At 40.4% G+C, this 14,544-nt stretch overlaps 1 protein-coding gene across 7 annotated transcripts in view; it reads left to right on the top strand.

Annotated features, from left to right (window-relative positions):
- DGKH (diacylglycerol kinase eta) overlaps positions 1–14,544 on the top strand; it is a 206,891-nt gene that overhangs the window by 182,725 nt on the left and 9,622 nt on the right. For 5 of the 7 annotated variants that reach the window (XM_025263040.3, XM_025263037.3, XM_025263041.3 and 2 more), the window contains 7 exons: positions 1,911–2,024; positions 2,506–2,640; positions 3,527–3,690; positions 8,141–8,246; positions 9,245–9,337; positions 13,015–13,134; positions 14,283–14,391. In XM_025263040.3, the coding sequence (XP_025118825.3) occupies positions 1,911–2,024; positions 2,506–2,640; positions 3,527–3,690; positions 8,141–8,246; positions 9,245–9,337; positions 13,015–13,134; positions 14,283–14,391 (841 nt within the window). Of the gene's footprint in view, positions 1–1,910; positions 2,025–2,505; positions 2,641–3,526; positions 3,691–8,140; positions 8,261–9,244; positions 9,338–13,014; positions 13,135–14,282; positions 14,392–14,544 lie in introns of those variants that run through there. The other 2 variants (XM_025263039.3, XM_025263045.3) reach the window with 2 other exon arrangements.

Genomic DNA, 14,544 nt, shown 5'->3' with positions numbered 1-14,544 from the left:
CAACTGTTTATGTCATCTTTGATTTCTTTCATCAGTGTTTTACAATTTTCTGTATACAGTTCTTTTGTCTCCTTAGGTAGGTTTATTCCTAGACATTTTACTCTTTTTGTTGCAATGGTGAATGGGATTGACTCCTCAATTTTTCTTTCTGATTTTTCATTGTTAGTATATAGGAATGCAAGTGATTTCTGTGTATTGATTTTGTATCTTGCGACTTTGCTAAATTTACTGATTAGCTCTAGCAATTTTCTGATAATATCTTCAGGGTTTTCTATGTATAGTATCATGTCATCTGCAAACGGTGAGAGTTTTACTTCTTCTTTTACAATCTGGATTCCTTTTACTTCTTTTTCTTCTCTGATTCCTATAGCTAGGATTTCCAAAACTATGTTGAATAATAGTGGCAAGAATGGACATCCTTGTCTTATTCCTGATCTTAGGAGAAATGCTTTCATTTTTTCACCATTGAGAATAATGCTGTGGGCTTATCATATATGGCTTTACTATGTTGAGATAGGTTTCTTCTATGCCCATTTTTTAAAGAGTTTTAATCATAAATGGGTGCTGAATTTTGTAAAAGGCTTTTTCTGCATCTATTGAGATTATCATATGAATACCCACAATTTTTATCTAAATTTTATCAATGAAGAAACTGACACAAGTTTACACAATTCATAAGTAGAGGAGACAGAATTTAAAACCAGGCATTCTGATAACAAAAAGTTCCCAAATTTGTGTCCTGAGATTTTCAGTAAAAGTTTTAATTATGATACTACTTTACATTGAATATTTTTTCAGAGGCATAATTATGTATGATACAGTAAAAAGAGGGAGTAAAAGGAACAAAGTAATAGAGCTGAAATTTAAAGATTTTAGGTTAATTTTGTGAAAATACATTTAACATCAAAGCAAAGTAAGCCCACGTGTTTTCATCTTCTGAGATTTCTTTTCATGTTCTTAAATGCCCTAAAAAGTTGTAGTAAGGTATATAATAAAGCACATACAGACACCGCTTGTAACACCTTGAAAAATTTCCCTTAAAACATACCAAGTGAACCCGATTGCAATTTCCATGTTCATTACCTTTAATTTTATGAAATCTGCATCACTTTTTGAAATTGAAGTTTCCTAGAATTATATGCATCATTTTATTGAGATACCTGAGTTATGTATGAACAGATATTGAATACATCTTATACCAAGACGGGGCTTTCCAGGTGGTGCAGTGGTGGGCATTAGCTTTAATTTTCTGAAATCTGCATCACATTCTGAAATTTTAAAGTTTCCTAAAGTTACATGCATCATTTAATTGAGATACCTGAGTTATGTATGAACAGATATTTAATACATCTCATGCCAAAATGGGGCTTTCCAGGTGGTGCAGTGGTAAAGAATCCTCTGGCCAATGCAGGAGAAACAAGAGACGCAGATTTCATCCCTGGGTCAGGAAGATTCTCTAAGTAGGAAATGATAATGCACTCCAGTATTCTTGCCTGGAAAATTCCATGGACAGAGCAACCTGACTGGTTACAGTCCATGGGGTTGCAAAGAGTCAGACACGACTGAGCACAGTACACACACACACACACACAGACGTACACACAGAGAGACACACACACACACCAAGATGAATTATTTGGAAATATATTAGTTTACTCTTGTCAAGATTGCTTTAAAAGTGGGGTATGAGTATCATGGGTTTTCAAACCTTTATTAAGTTTATTTTAAGCTCTCTTCAGTGATTAATTTTGTCCTTGAAGTATCATTTACTGATAATATTTGCTTACTTTTCTGCTTCCTATTTTTATATATTTTAAAAAATATGTATGTTGCAGGGTTTACATTGCTTGGTGGGCCACTTCATTTAAACCTTAACTATTAGTGAAAGTGTAATGTGGTTTTTCTTTCAGATATTTGCTGCACCATCATTTGATGACAAGATCCTAGAAGTCGTTGCAATATTTGACAGTGTGCAAATGGCCGTTTCAAGGGTCATTAAACTGCAGCACCATCGAATCGCCCAGGTTGGTTTCCCTACCCAAACCTGACTTCACTACTTGTGTGCATGTACGTGCTAAGGCGATTCAGTTGTGTCTGACTCTGTGCAACACTATGGACTGTAGCCCGCCAGCCTTCTTTCTCCATGGAATTCTCCAGGCCCAAATACTAGAGTGGGTTGCCATGCCCTCCTCCAGGGGATCTTCCCGACCCAGGGATCAGACCTGTGTCTCATAAACCTCCTGCACTGACAGACGGGTTCTTTACCACTAATGCCAGCTGAGAAGCCCTCACCGCTTGGGCTGTTGAGAAGCTATTCCAATGACTCATACGCTGTATATTCATCTATAAAATAATGGGCTTTCTTGTTATTCCAGTTGTTACTGTGTCATCCTATGTAGAAAAGCATAACATCCCATTCCACAGAATGGACTAAGAGTCAACTTTGAATACAACAAGGTTGAGTGTCAGATGAGTTGTACTCTCAAATAACTCGCTTTATTTCAGTGCCGTACAGTAAAGATCACTATCTTTGGTGACGAGGGAGTCCCAGTGCAGGTGGACGGAGAAGCATGGGTTCAGCCTCCAGGGATTATCAAGATCGTGCACAAGAACAGAGCTCAGATGCTCACCAGGGACAGGGTACGTAACCGAAAATAAGTTCTTCTAGAGTCTGTTCAACCTGTAAAAAGTAAATTGTCATGAAAAACAGAAGCCCAGGGAAAAGATTTAAATTGTCTTTTAAGTCTGACATTTAGATCATTCTAGTTTAAAAACATGAAAAAAATATTTAGTTCTGAAAATGGTTTCTTTTTTTAGGTTTAGAGAAAAATTGAGCAGAAACTGTAGAGAATTCTGTTTCTGGTCCCACATATGTCCTCACCTCCCTGACAAGCACATGAATTCCCCTATTATATTTCCCTATTCTGTTCCCCTTAATATCTTGGTTTAGCGTGGTACATTTATTACAGCTGATGAACCACTATTGATCCATTATTATTCACTGAAGTAATAGTTTGTGTTCTCCATTCTATAGGTTTTGACAAGTGTATAATCATTTGTGTCCACCGTTACAGATACATGCCCAGTAGTCTCACTGCCCTAAATATTCATGTCCTCCTCCTCACATCCCTCCCTCCCTTATTCCAACCCCTGGCACCCCCATCTTTTTCTGTCTTTACAGTTTTGCCTTACCAGAATATGTATTCTTAATTAAGGTCACACCCATAACAAATAAGACTACAACATCCATCCTGTTTGTTATTCATACAGTAGTAAATATTGAAGCATAAGTTAAAGCTTTTTAAAAACTTTCTGATATAATGATCAATTACATTACTTTTTATTTGTTGTAATATATGAGAAAACTTTAAGATATCTTCTTTGTCCTTGCAATATATTTCATGAAGTGTTAGGATTAGGAAAAACGTAATAGTTTTAAAGCCATTCGTGTACTATCTAAATACACATTTATTTGTGTGCCTTTAGCTCTAAGCGCACAGTTCATTGCTGTATTGACTTTAAATAGGCCTTTGAAAGCACCCTGAAGTCTTGGGAAGATAAGCAGAAGTGTGATTCGGGTAAGCCAGTTCTCCGAACGCACTTGTACATCCAGCACGCGGCGGACCTGGCCACCGAGGAAGTGTCTCAGATGCAGCTGTGCTCGCAGGCGGCCGAGGAGCTCATCACCAGGTAGGTACCCGAGCCCCTCGAGCCTTGCGGCTGCGAGGACGCCGGGCGTGGCCCGTTCTGCTTTCCGTAGTTTGAATCCATCTCTGCGGTGGTTCCGGGTCTCTGGAAGGGACGCCTCTGTTCTCCTCCATTTGCTGCTTCCCTTGTGCCTCAGAAATCCCTGTTTTCCTTCATCAGTCCACTCCAACACCACGACAGGCCGGGTCTCGGACTTCCTGAAACACAAGGGAGAGCTTGCCTAATGTACACTCTTGTTATTTTGTATATTTTATGTTTTATATATGTGTTCAGTCGCTTCCATTGTATCCGACTCCTTGCGACCCCATGGACTGTAGGCCTCCAGGCTCCTCAGGCCGTGGGGTTCTTCTGGCAAGAATACTGGAGTGGGTTGCCATTTTCTTCTCCAGGGGATCTGCCCCACCCAGGGATCAAACCCCGGTCTTCTGCGTCTCCTGCATGGCAGTTGGATTCTTGACCACTGAGCCACGTGGGAAGCCCTATTTTATAGATGGCGCTAGTGGTAAAGAACCCGCCTGCCAAGGCAGGAGATGTAAAGATGTGGGTTTGATTCCTGGGTCGGGAAGCCCCTGGAGAAGGGAATGGCAACCTACTCCAGTATTCTTGCCTGGAGAACCCGTGGACAGAGGAGCCTGGCAGGCTACAGTCCATGAGGTTGCAAGAGTCGGACACAACTGAAGCAACTTAACACATATAAAGCATATATGTATGTATTATGTATATATATTATATATATAACCCTTTTGTTATTATTTCCCCACTTTACATACAGTCTTTACTGTGCGTGTGTGCCCAGTCGTGTCTGACTCTTTGTGACCCCTAGTGGACTGTAGCCCACCAGGCTTCTCTGTCCATGAAATTCTCCAGGCAGGAGTACTGGAGTGGGTTGCCATGCCCTCCTCCAGGGGATCTGTCCCACCCAGGGATCGAACCCAGGTCTCTTGTGTCTCCTGCATTGGCAGGCGGATTCGTTACCCCTGAGCCACCCAGGAAGCCCTCTTTATACTACATTACTCACTTATATGGTGCTTTGTACTTATTAAATGTTTATAGGATATAGAAGGAAATATAAACATTAATCCTGCTCCCAAGAAGAGTCAGGGGGTGGGGATGGGTGGGAACAGTCCAAAAATCTGTTTCCAGTAGATACATCACGGACTTTGCCAGACCACAGAAATTAATTTTAGGAGACAGAAAGAGAAGATTAAAAAAAAGAAAAAGTTCTGTGAACATAAAGCAGATAAAAATCACTATGACCAGGATTAAACTTCAAAGATGAGGCGGGACCACAGGCATGCGTCTTCTCGCCTCCTCCCCCAAATGGCATCTACCCAACGTGGGTAAGAGCTGCCTGACCGGGTCACTGTGAAGGTTAAGTGAGACCCGCCATGGGAAGCGCCCTTGGCACAGCAGGTCCGGCATATTCAGTGTTCTGTGCATGATGGCTGTTAAAGTCTTCCCACACCTTCACCTGGTCACCGATCAAAATGCTGAAACAGAAAAGGAAAGCAAAGCTTAGGCGTCCAAGGAGCTAACTTGCTTCCTTTCCCCTCCCCACCCTCTCCGTCTGCTCTCTCTCACTCATTCCTTATTTTCCTCTTTAAATATGTGTTAGATGCCCAGACTGTGCTAGATGTTAGAGATACGAAAAAAGATACACACTCCCTACTGCTGGAGACCAATATTTAACATTTTAGAATAAAGGATGATAACTCTAAGATACTGAGTAGCTTAGGAAAAAGATAAGGGAAAATTAATATTTAGCCAGCTAAATCCACGTAACTGCATTATTGTGCATCTCAGCTTCTTATCCACAGACATAGTAGTTTTAAGGTAAATACATCTTAGATACTGTGAATATCTTCTGTTGACTTCAATTTACAGAATTTTTTGTGTTTTTTTTATTTTTTCCTGGCTTTAGTGAGGTACAATGGACAAATAAAAATTCTATACTGTACATTTAAGGTATGCAGTGTGATGGTTTGATGTACATATATATTCTAAAATAATTAATACAATCCAGCTAATTAATACATTATGGAAAGCAGTATGGAGGTTCCTTAGTTTTCTTGAAACTAAAGCATGCTCCTTTGAAACCACAATGTTCTTCCTATATTATCATCCTGTCAATCAACCAAATATCCTTATCCAAAAAAGAAAAAAGAGGGGGACATGATTCCCCATCAGCCAGTAAATCAGGCTTACTCATCAATTTTCAGAATGTGTTCATTTGAAAAAGCAGAAAAGTGAAAGTTGGTCTCATAGTCGGGTCCAGCTCTCTGTGACCCCAGGACTGCAGCCTCTCCCGCTCCTCTGTCCTTGGAATTCTCCAGGTAAGAATACTGGAGTGGGTGGCCATTCCCTTCTCCAGAGGATCTTCCTGACTCAGGGATCGCACCCAGGTCTCCTGCATTGCAGCAGATTCTTTACCATCTGAGCCACCAGGGAAGCCCACACCTAGTAGGAAATTCAATTAGCAGTTGGAAATGTTCCCTTGATATTGAGTACTTTCTTTTGCCCTAAAATTAGAATAACATTTACTCATCTCTGTTCTTCTTCTTCCTCATGATTTCAAGGTTATTGATAAGGATGCTTAGGTGATGTTTGCAAGTTCCTTTATGTCTTGGATATCAATCATATGATCCTTGAGAATTAAATTCTTTTCTTTTGCTTGTGATTCAGCCATGGAGGACTTCTGTCTCTTCCTTTGTTCTTCCCTTTCTGGATTGAAGATCATTCTGCTTGAAGATGTCAGAAGCAAAAGGATTAGAATAGATGTACCTTCTTGCTTATTGCACACCTTGCTCATTTTCTAGCAGTCAGTAGAATTTCTCCTTTTTCTCTTTGACCTTATTGCCCTGCCTTTCTAGATCCTGTCTTTCTAGGACTGTTCTTGAAGGTCTAGATTCCAAAGGACTGCGGCACAACAGGCTTTGGCGTTGGTTAGACATAGACTAAGGAGAAGGCAATGGCAACCCACTCTAATACTCTTGCTTGGAAAATCCCATGGACGGAGGAGCCTGGTGGGCTGCCATCTATGGGGTCGCACAGAGTCGGGCACAACTGAAGTGACTTAGCAGCAGCAGACATAGACTAAAATCCAGGCTCTATCACTGATTAGCTTTGTGTACATACTAACGCTCTCTGAGCCTCATATGTCGTCATCTGCAAAGTGGAGAAAAACCGCAACTACCTGTTGGGTTGTGAACATTAAATTAGATAGTGCATATAAAGCACTTAGCATGATGATATATGTGGCAATGTTTTCCCCTAACTCCAATACTTTGGCCACCTAATGCAAAGAGCTGACTCATTTGAAAAGACCCTGATGCTGGGGAAGATTGAAGATGGGAGGAGAAGGGGACGACAGAGGATGAGATAGTTGGATGGCATCACCGACTCAATGGACATGAGTTTGGGTAAACTCCAGGAGTTGGTGATGGACAGGGAGGCTTGGCATGCAGCAGTCCATGGGGTCGCAAAGAGATGGACCCGACTGAGCAACTGAACTGAACTGACTGAATCTGTTGTAACTGTGCCTGGTTGAAGTTTCAGTGAATAAAAGATGCGTCTCCACTCTACATTTGGGACCCCTCTCAACTTTTCAGCAATAACGCAAAATGAAGTGTTACTGTATCTTGTGCTTCCAAGTAGCACCTCAGTATGTGTTATCTCTGATGCTAGGCCTAACACTTTTTTCAATTTAATTAATTTATTTTTGGCTGCACTGGGTGTTCGTTGCTGCCCATGAAGACTCTCTAGTTGCAGTGAGCAGGGGCTCCTCTTTGTTGCAGCGTGCAGGCGTCTCGTTGCGGCGGCTTCTCTCGTGGAGCTGGGGCTCTAAGGTGCGCGGGCTTCAGTAGCTGTGCCACTCAGGCTTGATTGACTGCCCTGAGGCATGAGGAATCTCCCCAGACCAGGGATCAAACCTGTGTTTGATCTGCATTGGCAGGCAGATTCTTAACCACCCGGAGAGTCCATAGGCCTAACTTTTTATATAAAGGATTTTGGGGTTGGTATTTTTTGTTTCCTAGTGGCTCAGATGGTAAAGAATCTGCCTGCAATGTGGGCTACCCAGGTTCGATCCCTGCGTCGAATCTGGGATCCCCTGGAGCAAGGCATGGCACCCCACTCCAGTATTCTTGCCTGGGAAATCCCATGGACAGAGAGCCTGGCGGCCTCAGTCCATGGGGTCACAAAGAGTCAGAAATGACTGAGCGCCTAACACATACACACATTTTTTGTTGCAGTAGAGTTTGAATTTTGTAAATCTACCCTGTGCCATTTATAATTGAGCAGTTATTAAAAAAAATTTTCCCTTTCATGATCTTTTTTTTTTTTTACTTGTTTTATTCTACCATTTCTACACTTCAGAAAACTCAAGTAATACTCGGAAGAGTGGTGTGTTCATGGGTCTTGTTTCTGCCTCCAGGATCTGCGATGCGGCCACCATCCACTGTCTCTTGGAGCAGGAGCTGGCCCACGCGGTGAACGCCTGCTCCCACGCCCTGAACAAAGCCAACCCACGCTTCCCAGAGGTGAGGAGCTAATGGTAAATGCCCATTCCGCACATTTTTTGGTGTTACGTACAGAGGTTGATACTTTAAACATGCCGCATGCTTTGAAAGAAAACAGTATATGAGTCTCTACTGAAAGCTTACCCTTCACTTATGACCAGAGTTTTCTTGATTTTCCTTTCCTGCCACCGTTTTCCCACTCCTGCTCTTAAGTTCGCATCACCTTTTTTCTGTTTCACTTTGACTCACTTGGCACCCTACCATCTTCCTTGTTCTCCTTGTCCTTTTAAGTACCCACCATTCCTCTTTTTTACCTTCTCCCTTGCACCTTTCACACAGGTCACACCTGGGTATCATGCGTTTAACTAGAACTGATCACTTGGTGTTGAAGCTGTCCACTGAAATAATTCATCATTTCGTTTTACTGCATCAGTAAATTTGGTCAGTTTTCTAATATAGAAGTTACAACAGGTGGATAGAATCTCACTCTTGAAGTTATATTCACTTGCCAAGTGATACATGGCATTGTTTTTGTCCTTTCAATTATTTAGTTGAAGTTACCTAAGTAAATGTAAAAAGAAGTGTTCATCCTCAAGATGAAAGTCTAAAAATCAGTCTGGTTGGTTGGAACTAATGAGAGTGAAATTCAAGGGATAGAGCTAATATGATCAGATAATGCCCCTTTTAAGACATAATTTTCTTTGACTTAATTTTTGTGGGAACATGTGTCTTTTGTCACCAGCATATACATGCTTGTGTGCCCGAGATGTGTTTCTGTGTGTTTTCTATAGTCGGCGTATTCTTTTGGTTCTGTGCTGTAAGACGTAGAAGAGGTAATCCTGCTAACAAATGTGAGTGTGAAATTTTGTAGTTACAAGAGTATTTTGGCAGATTTTTAAAAAGATTTGCAATGTGAATTTAAATCAGAAAGGTAAAATGTACTCTCTGATGATTGAATCCCAGTTTAATACAGAACTACTTGTCTTTGATGTCTCTGTTTGTTTGTTTTTTTCTCCTAGAGTCTTACAAGAGACACTGCCACTGAAATAGCCATCAATGTGAAGGCCCTATATAATGAAACAGAATCTTTACTAGTGGGCAGGGTTCCTTTGGTAAGGAAAAGAAATGATGGATAACATCAGAATGATGATAAATGTATCGTTCTTGCCTTCATTTGGGAGCATGCATTCATCAGATTCTAATGCACAGGCAGGCTCTGGCCCCCATCTCTAGAGCTTCCTTTTCACCTCGCTTTTGCTTTCAAGAAACTATACGGCTGTGCCTGGGAGTACACTTCAGGCTAACAGGAGTAGAGGGCTTCCCTCATAGCTGTCAGGAAAGAATCTGCCTGCAATGCAGGAGACCCAGGTTTGATCCTTGTGTGGGGAACATCCCCTGGAGAAGGAAATGGCAACCCACTCCAGTATTCTTGCCTGGAGAATCCCATGGACAGAGGAGCCTGATGGGTTACAGTCCATGGGGTCACAAGAGTCAGAGACGACCTTGAAACTAAACCACAGCAGGAGTAGAGCTTCCCTGTCATCATGTCTTTATATAATTCTGCTCTCCCCAGTCAGCTTTGAGAATCTTGGGCTTTACAGACAGTGAGACCTTCTTCAAGGACTTGTTCACCCATGAATGCAGAAAAGTAGAGGAGGTCTTGAGCTGTGTCTCCGAAATTAACCTTTGAAATACGATTGTTACTGTTTTCTAGATTGGCTTAGATGATGCTTTCTAGACTCGGTGTGTCCAGAACTAAATTTCAGGAACTAGACCTAGCCCTGGATTAACTCAAGATTGGTGCTGGAAATCGAGTTGAGGCCAAGTGTGAATCAGACCACAGTCCCTGGACCTCAAACATAAGTGCTAGGATTCTGTAAATGTTTCTGTCTGGTTTGCCCAGAATCCTTGCCTTGCTAGCGTTTCCTCCCTCACCCTGGAAATGTTCTAGCATTGGGTCTTTTCGCCACCTAGTGTTCAATTTTAGGTTGTTCACACATGCTGTTGTAAATGTAGAAAGCCTAATATATTAGCTATTTTTAAATTCCCTGTAACAATTTTCATTAATTGATAGATGAGGTGATAATCTTAAAACATTTCTGTTTACTATAATTTTATCTCTTGCTGGGGAAAATTTATACATCTAAATAAAAGTGAGAATAAAAATCATAGTATCTGGCATAGTGAAAGAATGAGAGAGGTGATGGGAGGTGATTAGCTGCTGTCCAGAAGAATATTGCCATTGAAGCATCCTTTGCTCTGAGAAGAGACTCTTAAAGGCTGCATGAATCAATTGGTTTTACCCATTTCCAAGGGAAACTCAAGAGCGACTTCCTTAGGGCAAGAAGTGGCTGCCTCTGCTATGGTCGTGAATAGAAACTTTTAGGAAGAAATATTAGATATATCTTTTGATAAAACCAATAGGAAAATCATCTTGGTTATTCTTGACACTTCTATTTTTAACCAAAATCTTCTTGCTGCTCTTCTAAAATTAGTCCTATAGGAAATCCAGCAAGTCATGACCTTAGTACCAATTACTGGATGAAGGACATGTATTTTTTTTTATGTTATTTGAAATATATTTAAGATAATTGCTGATCGAGAAGAACTAGAAGCATAACTTATTTTGTATTTTAGCTCTCTATACTGAAAGTACCCATTGAGTGTTACTTGGTTAATATTAATCAATTATATTTTGTTAATATAGAAGGACTCTTCTGCACTTTTAATTCTTCTGTCATAGTCAAACATGGATGTTTGGCTTGAAAGTGTACATCAGTGAAATTTTTATTTTTTGACTGTACTGCACCGCTTGTGAAATCTTAGTTCCCTGACTATGGATCAAACCTTGGTCCACGGCAGTGAAAGGGTACGTCCTAACCACTGGCCCATCAGGGAATTCCCCTTTACCAGTGGATGATTTTTAAATGTTTGGCAATATTGAAATCAAAATAAAAAACCAGTCATATTTGAGAGCAGCTAAGTTACACTCTTTATTTTGCTTATAGAATGAATATAGCCAATGCAGGAGACATAAGAGAAATAGGTTCAATCGCTGGGTCAGGAAGATCCCTTGGAGGAGGGCATGGCAACCCACTCCAGTATTCTTGCCTGCAGAATCCCATGGATAGAGGAGCCTAGCGGGCTGCAGTCCACAGGGTCACAAAGAGTTGGACGCAACTGAAGCAACTTATTAGCACATAGCACATACAATAACTATTTTATCAGTTTTATAAGACATACATACTTAGACTAAAATAAAAGTGATAACTTTTATATGATATGGTGGAGAATTTCTGTATTTTTATTAGCTTCTAGAAATACTAGAATTTGAATAACAGAGGGGGAATTGAGAGCATTTGAAGAACAGAGGGGAAAAAATAATGTCCATAATAAATAATAATAATATTCTCTCTGAACTTTCAGTTTAAAATCTTGTCAACCAGAACTTCACTGGTGTTCCAGTGGTTAAGACTACGCTTCCCCTGCAGCGGATGTGGGTTCCATCCCTGTTTGGGGAACTAAGATCTTGCATGCCTTGCAGTGTGACCAAAATAAATAAATTCAATCCCCATGAACCTATATATAGGTACTGTGCAATTTTGACTTCATTTATCAAAGTTCTATTTGCTGGAAGAGATCCTCGAAATTGTGTAGTCATGTTCTACTATTTACCAGCTGGGCCACAAGGGAAGCCCAAGAATACTGGAGTGGGTAGTCTGTCCCTTCTCCAGCGGATTTTCCCGAGCCAGGAATTGAACCAGGGTCTTCTGCATTGCAGGCAGATTCTTTATCAACTGAACTATCAGGGAAGCCCAAGAAGGAAACTAAGACTCCTCAAATCAATTCATCATCCCTTGGGGGCATAGTTAGTAACAAGGCCAAGGCTAGAATTCAGCGCCTCCCAATTCTGCTTGTAGCAGTGTTGATTTCACCTTTGTTTATTTATTGAATTTGTGACTTTTAATAACTGCTTTACGGACTTCCCTGGTGGTCCAGTGGTTAAGATTCCAAGCTCCTAATGCAGTGGGCTGGGGTTTGATCCCTGGTCAAGGAACTGTTCCCCATGCTGCCCCATGTAGCCAAAAATTTTTTAAAAATAGTGATGATAAGTGCTTTAAATGAATGGACAAGAGGTGACCAGTTAAATTCTCTTTAAAGTTTCCAAATCTTCTTCCAGTTTACAAGCCATTTAGCTTTTCCTGATTTGTACAACAGCTTTTTTATCACCAATTTTTCTGAGACCCATAGGCTTTTTTCCCCCTAAAGTTATTATTTTAGTTATTATTTTATTAATCTTTACCCAAAAGATTTTTGTGACAGGTGATTCTTCTTATGTGACATGTTTTTGACCAATTTGAAATATCATTATTTGTTTACACCATAGCCTATGTAAATAAAAATGATTTTTTTGCCACAAATAAGTTAAAATGATAAGATTATTCACTATGGCAAGGCAGATGGGATGCAAGGATAAGAAGGAAGAAGAGATTTGCATAGGAAAAAACCACCAATAGCAATAGTTTTTTCTGTGAAATTATTAAAGTCACACTAGTTGCTTATACTGCCTTTCAGAAGTGAGGATAAATCTTAAAATTTGCTTAAATGAAGTCAGTATAAAGTAATTTGTTCTTTTTTCTGTATTCTTTTGTGTTAAAACCAACAACACTGTCTCGCTTCACAAGAGGTGAAGATGTTCAGTGTCAGTGAAATAGTTTATTCTGTTTGAGGGTTTGAGGTTGGTCTCTGAGGCTTGTTTTATCTCGGTTTTTAATCTGCTGTTAAATAGCAATTGGAGTCTCCACATGAAGAGCGAGTATCCAATGCCTTACATTCCGTGGAAGTGGAGCTACAGAAGTTAACAGAGATTCCATGGCTTTATTATATCTTACACCCGAATGAGGATGAGGTATGTAAAATTCAACCTGTTTATAAATGTGTACGCTTTGTGACAATAGAATTTGAATGCACCTTTTGAAAAAGAAATGTTCTGGAGGAAATACATTTTAAATATCGCCATCCTCCCCTATCTGCAGGAAATACATTCTAAGACTCCCACGGGACCCCTGAAACCTCAGGATCAAACCCTACATGTACTATGTTCTTCCTCACACACACATACCTAGGATAAAGTTGAGTTTATAAATTAGGCACAGCAAGACATGAACAACAGCAATAATAAAATAGAACAATTATCACGATCAATGCACTGTAACAAAAGTTACGTGAATGTGGTCCGTCTCTCAAAATATCTTCCTGTACAGGTGTCATGCCTCTTCCAAATTGGCTGAGCATGTCTCATGCACTGCGGCCATAACCTTTGCAATCTGAGATGTAACAGCAAAACTAGCGTGAATTTTTTCTTCCTTCTTCACAGTTTCACAGACTGAAGATACAGTCTTACCATAGATCTTAGCCAGCTCAGCATACGATTTTTTTTTCCTTATTAAGAACTCTCGTCTTTTCATTAAAGGAAGCATTTTACAGCTCCTCTTTAGCATATGTGAATTGCCAGCATCACTTCTTTTGTTCTCTGGCACCATTATTAAGTCAAATAAGGTGACTTGAACACAAGCACCGTGATACCACAACACCTGGTCAGATAACTCAGATTGGTTATGAAGGGACTCACAGATGGGATAGATGAGGATGGCTCAAGACTTCATCATGCTGCTCAGAGCAGTGTACAACTTAAAACTTGTATGGATTGTTTATTTCTGGAATTTTCATGTAGTATTTTCAGAATGAGGTTGACGGCAGGTAACAGAAAACACGGAAAGGGGAACCACACTACTGTCCTGGTCGGGGAGACTACTGTCCTCCTTTCGAATGCACTTTTCTTGAGCAAATGAGAAAAAGCTTTTATGTGAACAAAGTCATCTTGCAGGAATCAGTACATTTTCAGGAGTATACAACACCATGAACTTCTGGGGAGGGAGTTATCACTCCAACAATGTTCTGTGTGTATAACCTCTTCCTCTGTTATCTCTGCTGTCAGAGTGGGTTTTTCTTCTCTTAATATCCTGAGAAAATTCTTTCCTTGATCGACTCAAACAGGAGCCCCCCATGGATTGCACCAAGAGAAACAGCAGAAGCACGGTATTTCGTATTGTGCCCAAATTCAAAAAGGAGAAGGTTCAGAAGCAGAAGACAAGTTCACAGCCTGGTAGGTGATCCGCACGGAAAGGGAAAGTATAATGTTATGAAAAAAATAATGGATTAACGTGATATCATTGAGGGGATGAGAATGAGCTGAGATTAGAGAGTGATAATCATTGTACCACATTATGGATGTACTCATAAATAGCTTTTATGGATG

Source organism: Bubalus bubalis, chromosome 13, assembly GCF_019923935.1.
Source record: "Bubalus bubalis isolate 160015118507 breed Murrah chromosome 13, NDDB_SH_1, whole genome shotgun sequence".
Lineage (NCBI taxonomy): Eukaryota > Metazoa > Chordata > Mammalia > Artiodactyla > Bovidae > Bubalus > Bubalus bubalis.
Note: the sequence above shows the minus strand (reverse complement) of the source record. Positions and strands in the feature narration are given on the sequence as shown.